The sequence below is a fragment of the Hesperophylax consimilis genome, chromosome 17 (assembly GCF_061612785.1).
Source record: "Hesperophylax consimilis isolate HC1 chromosome 17, BYU_Hcon_1.0, whole genome shotgun sequence".
NCBI lineage: Eukaryota > Metazoa > Arthropoda > Insecta > Trichoptera > Limnephilidae > Hesperophylax > Hesperophylax consimilis.
In genome coordinates this window covers 7,418,630-7,431,573 of record NC_142852.1, presented here as the reverse complement: position 1 = coordinate 7,431,573, position 12,944 = coordinate 7,418,630, and the positions used below count along the sequence as shown (strand labels likewise).

Here is a 12,944-nt window from a genome sequence, read left to right as displayed (position 1 = left end):
TATATGTTTCTAAAACTGATCTATATTATACGATGTGTATATGCTTAAAATAAAGTAAAATAATGCTTATATATGGAATGTAATACGACAATTGGGTTTATTCTCTTTTTCACATCTATTTTTACAAGTTTTCACAGTACAAGTCAACATTTTGCCGTGTTATTTCGTAAAATGAACCGATGATGCCTCGACCATAGTTCGCACAAGAATGATGACGTCACGTTTTCAAATTTCACTTGAGGCCATACGCGAGCCCAGCCGGCTCCAATGGAACCGGTATGGGGAGTGGGGATAATACGCTTTTAATCACTTAGGGCAGGTCTACTAATATTCATATGTCTATGGTGATAACAGTAAATAGTCATTTCCTTAATTATTTTAATAATTATGTTCATCCACCTGCTGTCCGGTACAATAAGATTGAGTGCCCTTTAAAGTTGTTACATTGATTTATACTTTAAACCTTTCCTGGTAAAAAATACGTACGGTAAGTTAACCTTTCCCTTACTGTGCTAAAAAAATCCACGCGTTCCGGTGCTGTGTAGTCAATACACATCTCAAAATAAGCGATTTAATGTCGGAAAAATATGAATATTCATAGCTAATCGATTATGTTTATTATATTTTATATCAAAAGTGATACTAATTGTAATTTAATTGCTGAAAACATGAAAAAACCATTGGCAAATGCTAAAAAAACGTACGAGGAGTCCATATCGCGACCGACTAGCTGCCAGCTGGCACAACAGGTGCTGGATGGGCGCTAGACGCACACACACACAGCTATGCGGTCGTAGCTATCGATGGTCTAAATCAAAATACAACTGCAGACATGTGGATTTCTCATGTTTCCGCATAGCCAACTAAAGCGGGACATCAATAACATGTTATTTCCTCGCACACTTTTTGCGTAACAGTGTCACACGGTTGATTGCATTGGTGTATTTGTTCCCGATTTTCAACAAAAATCTCTGATTTTTAATTAAATTTGAAAACTATTTAAAATATTATTTTTTTAATTCAGTGCATAAATGTATAACGGAGGAATACCTAAAATCTGAACCCAGAATTTATTATATTTATAGAGTTATTAAAGTTATTAGAAGCAATGTGTAGTAAATACACACCACAGATGAGGAAAGGTTAAGGTAAGTAAGTACCAATAGAAAAATGAAAACTTCATTGATTTTCTACTCGACAGGCTATAATATGGTAAAGTAAATCAAAGTATGAAGGCAAGACCTTTTTTAAAGCTAATAAATATTACAAGTTAATAACTAGCAAATAGGTCTAAAATTAGTTGCCTTTTGAAACTCTCAAAGTTATTAACACCAAATATATCGATAAGTTTACAATATTTGTTTGCAAGGTGATGAATTCTTGGAATTGGTGAATACATAGAGTAGTTAGTATTGAGGTTATTGTTACATTTAAAAGTGTCTTTGCTTTGAGTTTGTCTGGCAGGTACATTCATACAAATTAACCACTCAGAACATTAGAATGTCAAAAGACGTAAATATGATAATAGCGGTCAAGACATTAGAACGTCTTTTCATGTAAACGCGCGAGATTTTACAAAAATCGATTTATTTCCATCACTAGTATACGGATTGCCATGATTTAAAAAACAGAGTATCGATAATGAATAACGCTACGCGTCTGTATTCAAAAATATCTATGGAACGTAGAGTTGCATTATCTAAGCCGATTGAATCTGTCATCTTGTTCGTTCATAATTTATTGCGTTTCTAAATAATTTATTAAAAATATTTTAGTTTGAACGGTTAATATTTTGAGGTGACTAATAGTTTTTAATTATATTTCTTCAATATATAAAGTGTTATTTCTTTATGATACTCAGAAAAAAGTACATTTTTCAAAGCTTTGAAATAATTGTAAGCGATTTTTACATATTTTTGACGTTTTCATAAAATGTATATTTAGAAACGCAAATATTTACGTATTACAACACAATGCCATAGTGGATTTCACAATATTTCCAAAACATTTTTTAGAATGAGGCTACGTTTCCCAAAACGTGAGTTATGAAGCTTTTAGCAAAACTCGTAAATAACACAAAAATTATCACGTTTTGACAGTTCTCAAAGGAACACATAGTAGATAAAAGTCCTTGTCTGAGAGGTTAATTCCAATAATTCAGGGCTGTCAATGAGAGATTTGATAATTTTGAATAAAAATAATATATCAGTTAGAACTCTTCTATCCGATAGTTTGAGAAGTCTGGTTTCGGTACGTAAGTTATTATAATTTATAAATTCGATGGAAATATTCATTTTAAAATTGGTGTACCGAAGAAATTTATTTTGTACCTTTTCTAAGGCTTGAGAATGGACTTTGTAGAACTTTATGAAACCAAAGTTTCCAGCCGCAATTAAGAAAGAGTTAATAAATCAAAAATAATTAATGAATATTCACTTACTTTGACAAATCTTACCCTAACATGCAAGTTTTGAAATATATTATAATTATTAGAAAGTGTCTATGGTAAACTTTTAAATGCAAATACAAAGCGTGGTGTTACACTACACAGGAGGCCCCGAGGAAAATTATTGCATTTTGCATTCCAGCATTTTGGGATGCTGTGTTGGTAGGAATCTAGGGATCAGTATGTCAAGCCACAAACATACCCAAGGAGTTATAAAAAAGCTGTTTATGACACCAACAACTGGCATGGCCAAATTCACTCCCAGATTCACTCCTGGCCAGATTTATAAAGGATTTGACAATAAAACAACCACTCTTTTACAAAGTTTGCCGCCATATTAAATTAACAATATATTATGGAGGAGATCACAAATTTGAGGTACATGTAAGCAGAGATGTGCAAAATGGGCACCCAAAACCATTTGAAATGCAAAATGGAAATGGGTCAAAACTTTTCCATTTGAAAATGCAAAATGCAAAATGGTTTTTAGAAAAGCATTTCAAATGCAAAATGCAAAATACCTATTTTCAAAATGCATTGAAAATGCAAAATGGTTTCTCAGGTTAAACAATCAAAATAATTATAGATAGATTATAAATTTTGTCATTTAATAATGGACATCAATGTAGAACAAACATATTACATGATGGTAAATCCAAAAACACCACGACTACAGATTATGAAACCACAAAAAATTTGCGCGGGACTAATGTTGCCAACGTAAAAACATAGAAACTGCCATCTAATATATAATATTACAGCGTCATGGCTCCATGTTCAGTATTTTTTGCAATGGCATCACTCAATTGCCAGGGCTCCTACCAGGGAGCAACGTGACAAATGTAAATTATCTCTCATAGCGAAGTTGAGGACCGACTGATATTTATGGCTTATAAAAAAAATTAGTGGATATAGTAGGAAGAATGTTGCAAAAAAGTATTTAAAATGCAAAATGGAAAATACCCATTTTGCTTTTTGCATTTCCATTTGAAATGTATTTATTTAAAATAAAGCACATCTCTGCATGTAAGTATGAAAGGTCATGGGGGCAGTTTTACTATTTTGTGACATAGTCAAAAGATAGATGCTAAACTGTTGATGGTCAATGCAGAATCCTTAAGCAGTTGAGTCGCTCTATTGATGGGCGAGTTCTGTTAGGCAGAAGTCCCCGCTTTCGGAGTGAGAAAAAGTGCAAGGGATCTCCCACAAGTATACTTGGTAGACAGATATAAATTCAAAATTCAATATAGGTGGATCAGGTATAGTTCCAAAGATTAGTTTAGATGGCGCTACTAGGTTCATTTTACAAAGACAGTGGAAACGTAAATAGTGTAATATGGAGGTTTTTATTTTATTAGAGCCCTGCCAGGTTTTGGGATTGAATGTTTAGTAAAAATACATATGAGGAAAGCGAATGAACGCCAGTATTTTTATGTTTTAATACGTTTTTATGTTTGTTTGTTTGCAGTAAACCCGAGAAGTTGGCGGATGGCAGACGGGTTCGCGTGACAGTGGAAGTTCTTGGCGCGGGGGCCTTCAAGGGAGTAGGTCGTAACTACCGCATCGCCAAGTGCACGGCGGCAAAGTGTGCCCTGCGTCACCTCAGTTCGCCCAAGGGGAGGGCCGGCAGAAAGTAAGTAGAGAGCCAGCAGAAACAAGGAGAAAGTCTGCAGTAACTAAGGTTAAGCCAGCAGAATGTAACAGGAAAGTCAACCGTTTTTAAAGGGAAAGCCAGTTGTAACTAAGAAAATAAGGGGAGACCCATTATGATATAATGGGAAGACAAGCAGAAAGTACGAGGAAAGTCAGCAGATTGTAAAGGAACAGCCAGTACATAGAAACTAAGGGGAAAACCAGCAGAAAGTAAGGGGAAAACTAGCTGAAACTAAGGGGAAGGCCAACAGAAGGTTAGGAGATTGTAAGGGGAAAGACAGCAGATTGTAAAGAGAAAGCCAATACATAGTAACTAAGGGGAAAACCAGCAGAAAGTAAGGGGAAAATTAGTTGAAACTAAGGGGAAGGCCAGCAGAAGGTTAGAAGATTGTAAGGGGAAAGACTGCAGATTGTAAAGAGAAACCAATACATAGTAACTAAGGGGAAAACCAGTAAGGGGAAAAATAGTTGAAACTAAGGGGAAGGCCAACATAAGGTTAGCAGATTGTAAGGAGAAAGACAGCAGATTGTAAAGAGAAACCAATACATAGTAACTAAGGGGAAAACCAGTAAGGGGAAAATTAGTTGAAACTGAGGGGAAGGCCAACAGAAGGTAAGCAGATTGTAAGGAGAAAGACAGCAGATTGTAAAGAGAAACCAATACATAGTAACTAAGGGGAAAATTAGTTGAAACTAAGGGGAAGGCCAACATAAGGTTAGCAGATTGTAAGGAGAAAGACAGCAGATTGTAAAGAGAAACCAATACATAGTAACTAAGGGGAAAACCAGCAAGGGGAAAATTAGTTGAAACTAAGGGGAAGGCCAACATAAGGTTAGCAGATTGTAAGGGGAAAGACAGCAGATTGTAAAGAGAAACCAATACATAGTAACTAAGGGGAAAACCAGTAAGGGGAAAATTAGTTGAAACTGAGGGGAAGGCCAACATAAGGTTAGCAGATTGTAAGGAGAAAGACAGCAGAAAGTAGTGTGAGGCAGTAAGGGGAATGGAAGCAGAAAACGTAGGTAAGTCAAGAAGAAAGCAAATGAACTGCAAAGTTCTCTCAATTAACATTAGTATTGATTGGTGGAAGTGTTCTCTCACTTGAGATTAATTGGAGAAAGTCCAACAGAGTTTCCTTTAATTATTTTCTTACTTCTCAACTTAATCCAGCCTAACACCATCGAATACCCAGGTTTTTACCAACCCACCTCTTCCCCATCTCCTTCTCCACATTCTTCAGCCATATTTCTACTGGTTCCCTGCATTTGGGATTCTTGTGCTGTACCTGATCATATAAAATAAATCATAATATCCATATACAAAGTCATAAATACTTCTGGTATCACCTCGATGACCGCAGTTCAGAATGAAATTCAGCTTGAAATGGCTTTATCTATGTTAGTGACTAGATTTGAACTGACCGGTAGTTCTTCTCCTTGTTATTCCTGCTTCTCATTCCCTTCCCCAATTTCCTTTTGCCCCACAACATTCCCAATTCGGAGTTTGATAATTCCAATGGATTTAGGCAGTAAGATTTATGTAATATTAAAATAAAATAAAAAATATGTAAGTACTTATGCAAAATAATTTTTAAACTAGAATATTAACTTATCTTAGGGCCGTTGTCACCGAACAAACTGAGAGACCACTTAGCTAACTGGTGTCGAGTTGTTTCAAACTCCTTCAAGTCAGTCAAATACGTAATGATCACCATTTTGAATTTTTGAATTTTGAACGGATTCTCGGCTCGTTTAAGCTTTTGAACAAATTGTAATCAGCTGTCAAGGGTAACTGTTATGCTTGTTGACAGATCACTATTTGATGAAATGCTGAAATGGGTCAAGAGTCAGCGTAAAATAATACAAATATTGGTCGTGATACTTAGTGAACAGTTTGATTGGTGACAGCAAACTCAAAAAGGAAGTCATCTATAAATAGCATTTATATTGAAACAAGTATTTTTCTCATTACATTTTGTAAGATTAGGAAAAAATGTTTTAAAAATATTGTGAATTATTTTACTGTGATTTTTTTATTATTTTCAAATATTTAGCGTGCATAATTATAAGTCAATATTTTAGATTAAATCTGTGGGGTTCAAAGACATCAGCAATCCAGGAAATGTTTCTGAATTTGGTGGGGTCACCAATCTAAGAATTGTTTCTGAAATTAGTGGGGTCACCAATCTAGGAAATGTTTCTGAAATCGGTGAGACCAGCTATCTAAGAAATGTTTCTGAAATTAGTGGGGCACCAATCTAAGAAATGTTTTTGAAATTAGTGGAGTCACCAATCTAAGAAATGTTTCTGAAATTAGTGGGGTCACCAAACTAGGAAATGTTTCTGAAATTGGTGAGACCAGCTATCTAAGAAATGTTTCTGAAATTAGTGGAGTCACCAATCTAAGAAATGTTTCTGAAATTAGTGGAGTCACCAATCTAAGAAATGTTTCTGAAATTAGTGGGGTCACCAAACTAGGAAATGTTTCTGAAATCGGTGAGACCAGCCATCTAAAAAATGTTTCTGAAATTAGTGGGGTCACTAATCTAGGAAATGTTTCTGAAATCGGTGAGGTCAGCAATCTAGGGATGTTTCTCATATTGTTGGCATCGGCAATCTAGGAAATGTTTCTGATATCTGTGGGGTCAACAATCAATGAAATGTTTCTGAAATCGGTGGGGACAGCAATCTAATAAGAAATGTTTCTTGAATTAGTGGGGTCACCTATCTAAGAAATGGTTCTGAAATCGGTGAGGTCAGCAATTTAGAAAATGTTTCTGATATTGTTGGCGTCAGTAATCTAGGAAATGTTTCCGAATTCACTGACATCAGCAATTTAGGAAATAATTCACAATTCGGTGGCATCAGGAGTGTAGGAAATGTTTCTGAATTTGCTTGCGTCTGCAATCTAGGAAATACCTTCTGAATTGTAATTCAAGTCTATTATTAAATGAAGAAGTATTATATTATAACAATGAATGTGCTTGTAGAAGTTGTTTTAAAATTTTAAGATCAACTATTTATATGATGTGTGTATTTTATATTTAAGAAAACTTTGTTCCAAAGATAAAGATGATGTGATGAATTCAATGATATGTTTTTAATAAAGTTCATTTGTAATTTTTACTGATGTAATTTATTTAACCGCGGTCGAGTGCAACAGATGGTGATGTAACTTGGAAATAAATTCCATTCTTGCTTTCAAAATCTTGGAGTTAATTAGAGGCCAACCTCATCAGCTTAGTAGCGAAGTCATGACGGTAGTCTGACTCCTACGGTGGTGACCCAAACGTATAAAAAAGAGAAGTTGCAGTGTTCACACTAAAAGGTTTTTAGACCTTTGTGAATCAACGCATGCATGTTTGAACAGGTTCTGTTAGTGGCTGAGTTCACAAAAACGTCTGGTTCCCTCTGCAGCGCTTTGGGCCAAATTGTACTCCTACATCAGTCCAACATTGTACCAGCAAAATCTTCCGCTTTTGAATATGTAGGTATTATGAGGAATTGAAAGATTGTCAGGTCTCGGAAATGTTTCTTTAAAAAAAAACTAGACAGTGCAGAAATAACAATGTTCATATAACAATGTTTTAGGAACTGAAGAGATAAACGGAGAGAAGTGTATTGTGGCCGGGTCCGGGTGCCCAAGTAAGCTCTATTTTAACTCGCTTTATTTATTGTGATAAATTTTTAATGCATAAATTAATCAATATTATTATTTGAATTTATATACTGAATAGTTAATACACATTAGAAATTTCTTCCATGTAAGTTTGAATGGAAACCAAATGTCAACACTGACTTAGTGCCTTTTGGTTATAGCCCATTTAGCAAGCGCTCTGTCTCTTATACTTGCCTTATATATAGTATATGACCATCTAATTTTATCAAAATGAAAAATCTATAATGATAATGAAACAAAGTTCTGCAATGTTTTTATTTTTATTTTTTATGCGACACCCCACAAGAGTGCTTCTGTCTGTCAGTGTAAAGATAGGGGAACTTTGTCACCACCCGTTTGGGCGAATGACGAAATGACAAGCTAAAAGAATATTAAGATATATTATTTTCCTGCCAAGCGAATAAAATATATTTTAATATACTAAGAACGTTTTTGATATTGAAAATATTATAAAATCGAGGCAAGTGTGGAAATCTACCAACAAATTTACCGTGGATTCGCTGGCAAACCAGATGTTAATTAAAGCGGTATTGACCATTTCAATATGGAACCTTCTTTCTTGAGAATCTTAATCACATCTGTCCTTGACCCAAATTCCTAACATTTTACATTAACTAGCACGTTTGATTGTTTCACTAATCACTTTTAATGAAGTAGTTTGCTAAGAATTTAAAAGATTCAACTTAATGAAGTAGTTTGCTAAGAATTTAAAAGAAGAAGCAACAGAACATGTTCCCTTACAAGGGCATGCGTTATTTTGGATATGATATAAGCTTATTCTTATACCATATTTTGATTTATAGTTTTTTGTTACATTTTTACAGTTTCTAAGTCCCATCTTTGTCTTTAATGTGCGTCAATTTGTGAGTCTTTAAATGGTGAGCAAGAGCGCACAAATAACTACATTCATCACAAGAAAAGGGTTTTTCTTTCGTGTGGGTACGCGTGTGAGCTGTCAAATTGTGTTTGTAAGCACTAGAAAACTTACACTGTTCACATGAAAAGGGTTTGAGACCCTTGTGAATCAAGAGGTGGCTGTCCAAACGCTGTTTGTATGAAGTAGCAAAGTTGCATTGTTCACAACAAAATGGTTTCTCACCACTGTTAGAACGGGAGTGCAGTTTCAAATTCATTTTATGTGAAGAGACATAACTACATTTATCGCACGTAAAACACGTCTGACCCGAGTGGAATCACATATGATTTCTTAAATACTGCTTGCGAGATCCAGAATAAGTGCAAACAGTGCATGAACACTGCAACTTTTGAATGTGTGTGAGCAAATGCATCTTTAAATTATTGCTCTGTGAACAGGTATAAGAGCATTGTTCACAAGAAAAGGGTTTCTTTGCACTGTGAGTTAAAAGGTGCATTGTTAAAGCTTTTTTTCGTGTTCCGGAATAGTTGCAAAGTGTACACTTGAAATTTTTTTCACTCGAGTGTCTAAGCATGTGATCTTTTAAGTGTGTTTTCCGCGCGCTGGAGAAAGTGCAAATTTGACAAAGAAAAGTTTTTTCCGTGTGGAAACGCAGATGTGTCTTCAATAATCCTTCGTTCGAACATTTGAAGGTGCACTTAAAACATGAAATCGGTTTTTGCACTTTTCGTTGCTGTATTGAGTCTTCTTTTTGCGGTGATATCTTTGCAGAATTGTCATTGTTTTGAGAATCTGGAACATTAAACGATAATGAAATTATTATTTGATAATCTCTTGGTAAAAACTTCGATTCTGTGCCTCTCTACTTCTAACACGATTAACATAACAAATACCTAACACTACATTAGGTACACCGGTGCATTGCTTGCATACAAAATGTTTTTAACTTGTTATTCTTGGATAACAAAATTCCAGTAAAAATGGAAATATATAACTTTTAAGTACTTAACAAAGAACACTGCACAATTTCTGGAATAATAAAATTCTATTGTTTTGGATACCTACACTATTTGTAGTTCCTTAATAGTACAGTACTTAGGCGTAAGCAAAACGAAATGCTGTTTTTCATCATATGCGCCAATATAAAATATCATAAGTGAGCGGCTTGGATCAACTCTAATTGCGTGTTGTATTATTTATGACTTGCTTCTTATATTGCCTCTTTCTATGAGAAGTTAGCTACCAACACAGACAAGTAAACATTTAAAGACATTTTTACCTGATTCATTGCAAATATCCAAACTTATCTTCTCATTCTTAATGACATTAGAATTTTCTACATCTGCATTAGTATTATTGATAGTAACATCATTGCTGTAACCCGGTTTCAACATATCAGAAGAAATGCTCGAGGTGATCTTGTTCAAAGAAGTTTTGTCTAAATAAATACTCTGAGATTTGTCCAAATAATCGATCTTTGTGTCTGCAAAAACGGTGCGTAACTTTGTGTTAGTTATTACTTTATCTTCGTATTTCTTAGTATGAGATTCAATATTGTTAGTTGACATTATCGTCACTATTAAAACTATTTCCAATTAACATAAGACCTTTTAATTCTGATTGCTAATGAAATTAGTGAATACCGCTCAAAAAATGAAGTCGTTATTTTAAAATTTTTGAGGAATTTCATTGCAAATTTCACCCGCAGTGGGATAGAACTGAGCTAACTTCGATTTTATCTATTCGGCGGTTCACTAAATATAGTAATAATTCATTGAAACAATTGATATAAAACTTTTTAACGAAGAGTATTTGTCAGGCTAATGTCAAATAAAGCAAAAAGTTAATTGATCGTTTTCCATGGAAAGTCTTACTAAAGTGACAGATAGAATCCATAGAAAATGTTTGAAGAATCAAATCTCAGCCATATCCGTGATAGCGATGGGCGGAATCGATGAATCATCGATGGTTTACTCGATCTTTTTTACCATTCGAAATATCTCGATTCATTGTCAGAATTATTTCGAATGCAACTCCGAGACAATCGTTTTGAAACGTCATCGAAAGTCGTCGCTGTGATTGGTCAGAAATAATCGATGCCAGCCAAGCGTTGTGATTGGTCAGAATTAATTCGAATGCAACTCCGAGACAATCGTTTTGAAACGTCATCGAAAGTCGTCGCTGTGATTGGTCAGAAATAATCGATGCCAGCCAAGCGTTGTGATTGGTCAGAATTAATTCGAATGCACGGTCCGAAATAATCGTTTTCAAATGTCATCGAAAGTGGAATCGAGACAATCGCTCTGAAATGTCAGAAATCATTCGAATGTTCAGTCCGAGACAATCGTTTTCAAACTGTCAGAATTCGTTCGAAAACGCAAATCGATTCTCACATTCGAGAGATTATATTTCGAGATGTCAAAATATCTCAGATTGCTTGACAAACGAAATATTTTATAAGTACATTGTTGGCTGCCTACTAAAGCATGTTGATGTTATAATCAACCTCGTGTGTGAATTGTAAATTATGAATTAATACTTTTAGGTGACGATTTACGTTTCCAGTAGGTATAGTTTATGTGTAAAAGATTTTCATGGTGATAGTTTTTCACATTGAAGGTTTAATACCTACCTATGTTATTTTTAGGTTATGTATTATCTATTCGGGACATTCGGGTAGTGTATATTTAAAATAAAATAAACCAATAACTTAGCAAACACCATTTTTATATTTAATGCTGATCGGGTTTCACTACAACCGTAGCTTCTTCGGGCAGTATACAATATTCAGTATATATTAAACTCATCAAGTGACATGTGTTCGTTCATATAAACATAATATATCTGCTTAGCGTAAAGAAATTCAGAAAATATTTTTCTTTGTACTTAAAAAACTTGTATAATAATTTATTTTAATTGTACGTATGTAGATATTCGAATCTTATTAATTATTTATAAAAATGTTAATTGCATATGCATACATATTTGAAATTCGTGGCTAACAGGAATAATACTAATGTTGCTAGCAGACAACAAGGGTATCATTGCCAGGAATGAAAATTAGTGATTGAAATTTCGCTAGTACCTGCTTACCAAAAATATTGCCATACTAATGAAAATAAATTACAACCGGAATATGCAAACAATTTTTTTTACGATAGGAATAGTCTTGATATTCGAGTTTCTATTTTCGAATCCTACCCCCCCCCGACGGAAAAATTTGTCCGTAGCTATTGCTCCCGCACTCCGAGCGATTCATTTGAATGGATCATTCGATTCTTTTGATGTTTCGGTTAAAAAAAATCGATTATATAAATATTTCGATCATTCCCACCACTAATCCGTGATGGTATTCGATAAAAATACGAAAACGCCTCCTCTGCTATCGTTTATTTTTCTATTTGGATACTATAACCAACAACTCTTCCATTAGTCATCCAAGTGGTTCGCTACGTTTGATGATATAGCAGGGGCGCCCGAGTTCATCGAGTGAAGTGTTTTCAGGATGAACCTTCCAACCGCTGCGTGGGGTACCAGATCGTGAGAGGCTGGTTTGGGGAAACCATTTGATCTCTCCCACTCGACCCATCGCCTTGCGCCACAGTGGGAGGGATACATTTATCTTTCCCTTATTGTGCTAAAAAAATCCGAGCGTTCCGGTGCTGTGTAGTCAATACACATCTTAAAATAAGCGATTTAATATCGGAAAAATATGAATATTCATAGCTAATCGCTTATGTTAATTATATTTTATATCAAAAGTGATAATAATTGTAATTTAATTGCTGAAAACATGAAAAAACATCGGCAGATGCTTAAAAACGTGCGAGGGGTCCACATCTAACGACGGTCCGCTACCGGAAGGGCTGGCGGCTGGCACACACACAGCTGTGCGGTCGTAGGTATCGATGGTATAAATCAAAAACTACTACTGCAGAAGTGTGGATTTATCATGTTCCCGCGTAGCGAACTAAAGACATGAAAAAAAACTAAATAAAATCAGTATCGCACGGTTGATTGTATTGGTGTACCTATTTGTTCCCGATTTTTAACAAAAATCTCTGATTTTTAATTGAATTTGAAAACTATGTAAAATATTATTTTTTAATTCAGTGTATAAATGTATAACGGAGGAATACCTAAGATCTGAACCCAGAATTTATCATATTTATAGAGGTATTAAAGTTATTAGACGCAATGTATAGTAAATACACACCACAGATGAGGAAACGTTAATATGTCTGGCACTTCTGGATATACTGATCGCTAGATTCCTACCCAACCCTCAT

The 12,944-nt window shown here is 34.8% G+C and overlaps 1 protein-coding gene across 1 annotated transcript in view; it reads left to right on the top strand.

The window, feature by feature from the left end:
- Dcr-1 (Endoribonuclease Dcr-1) overlaps window positions 1-7,185 on the top strand; it is a 111,841-nt gene extending 104,656 nt beyond the window's left edge. The window contains exon 38 of the mRNA XM_089641762.1: window positions 3,915-7,185. Within this exon, the coding sequence (XP_089497888.1) occupies window positions 3,915-4,083 (169 nt within the window). The 3' untranslated portion in view covers window positions 4,084-7,185. The remainder of the gene's footprint in view (window positions 1-3,914) is intronic.
- The last annotated feature ends 5,759 nt before the right edge of the window (window positions 7,186-12,944 follow it).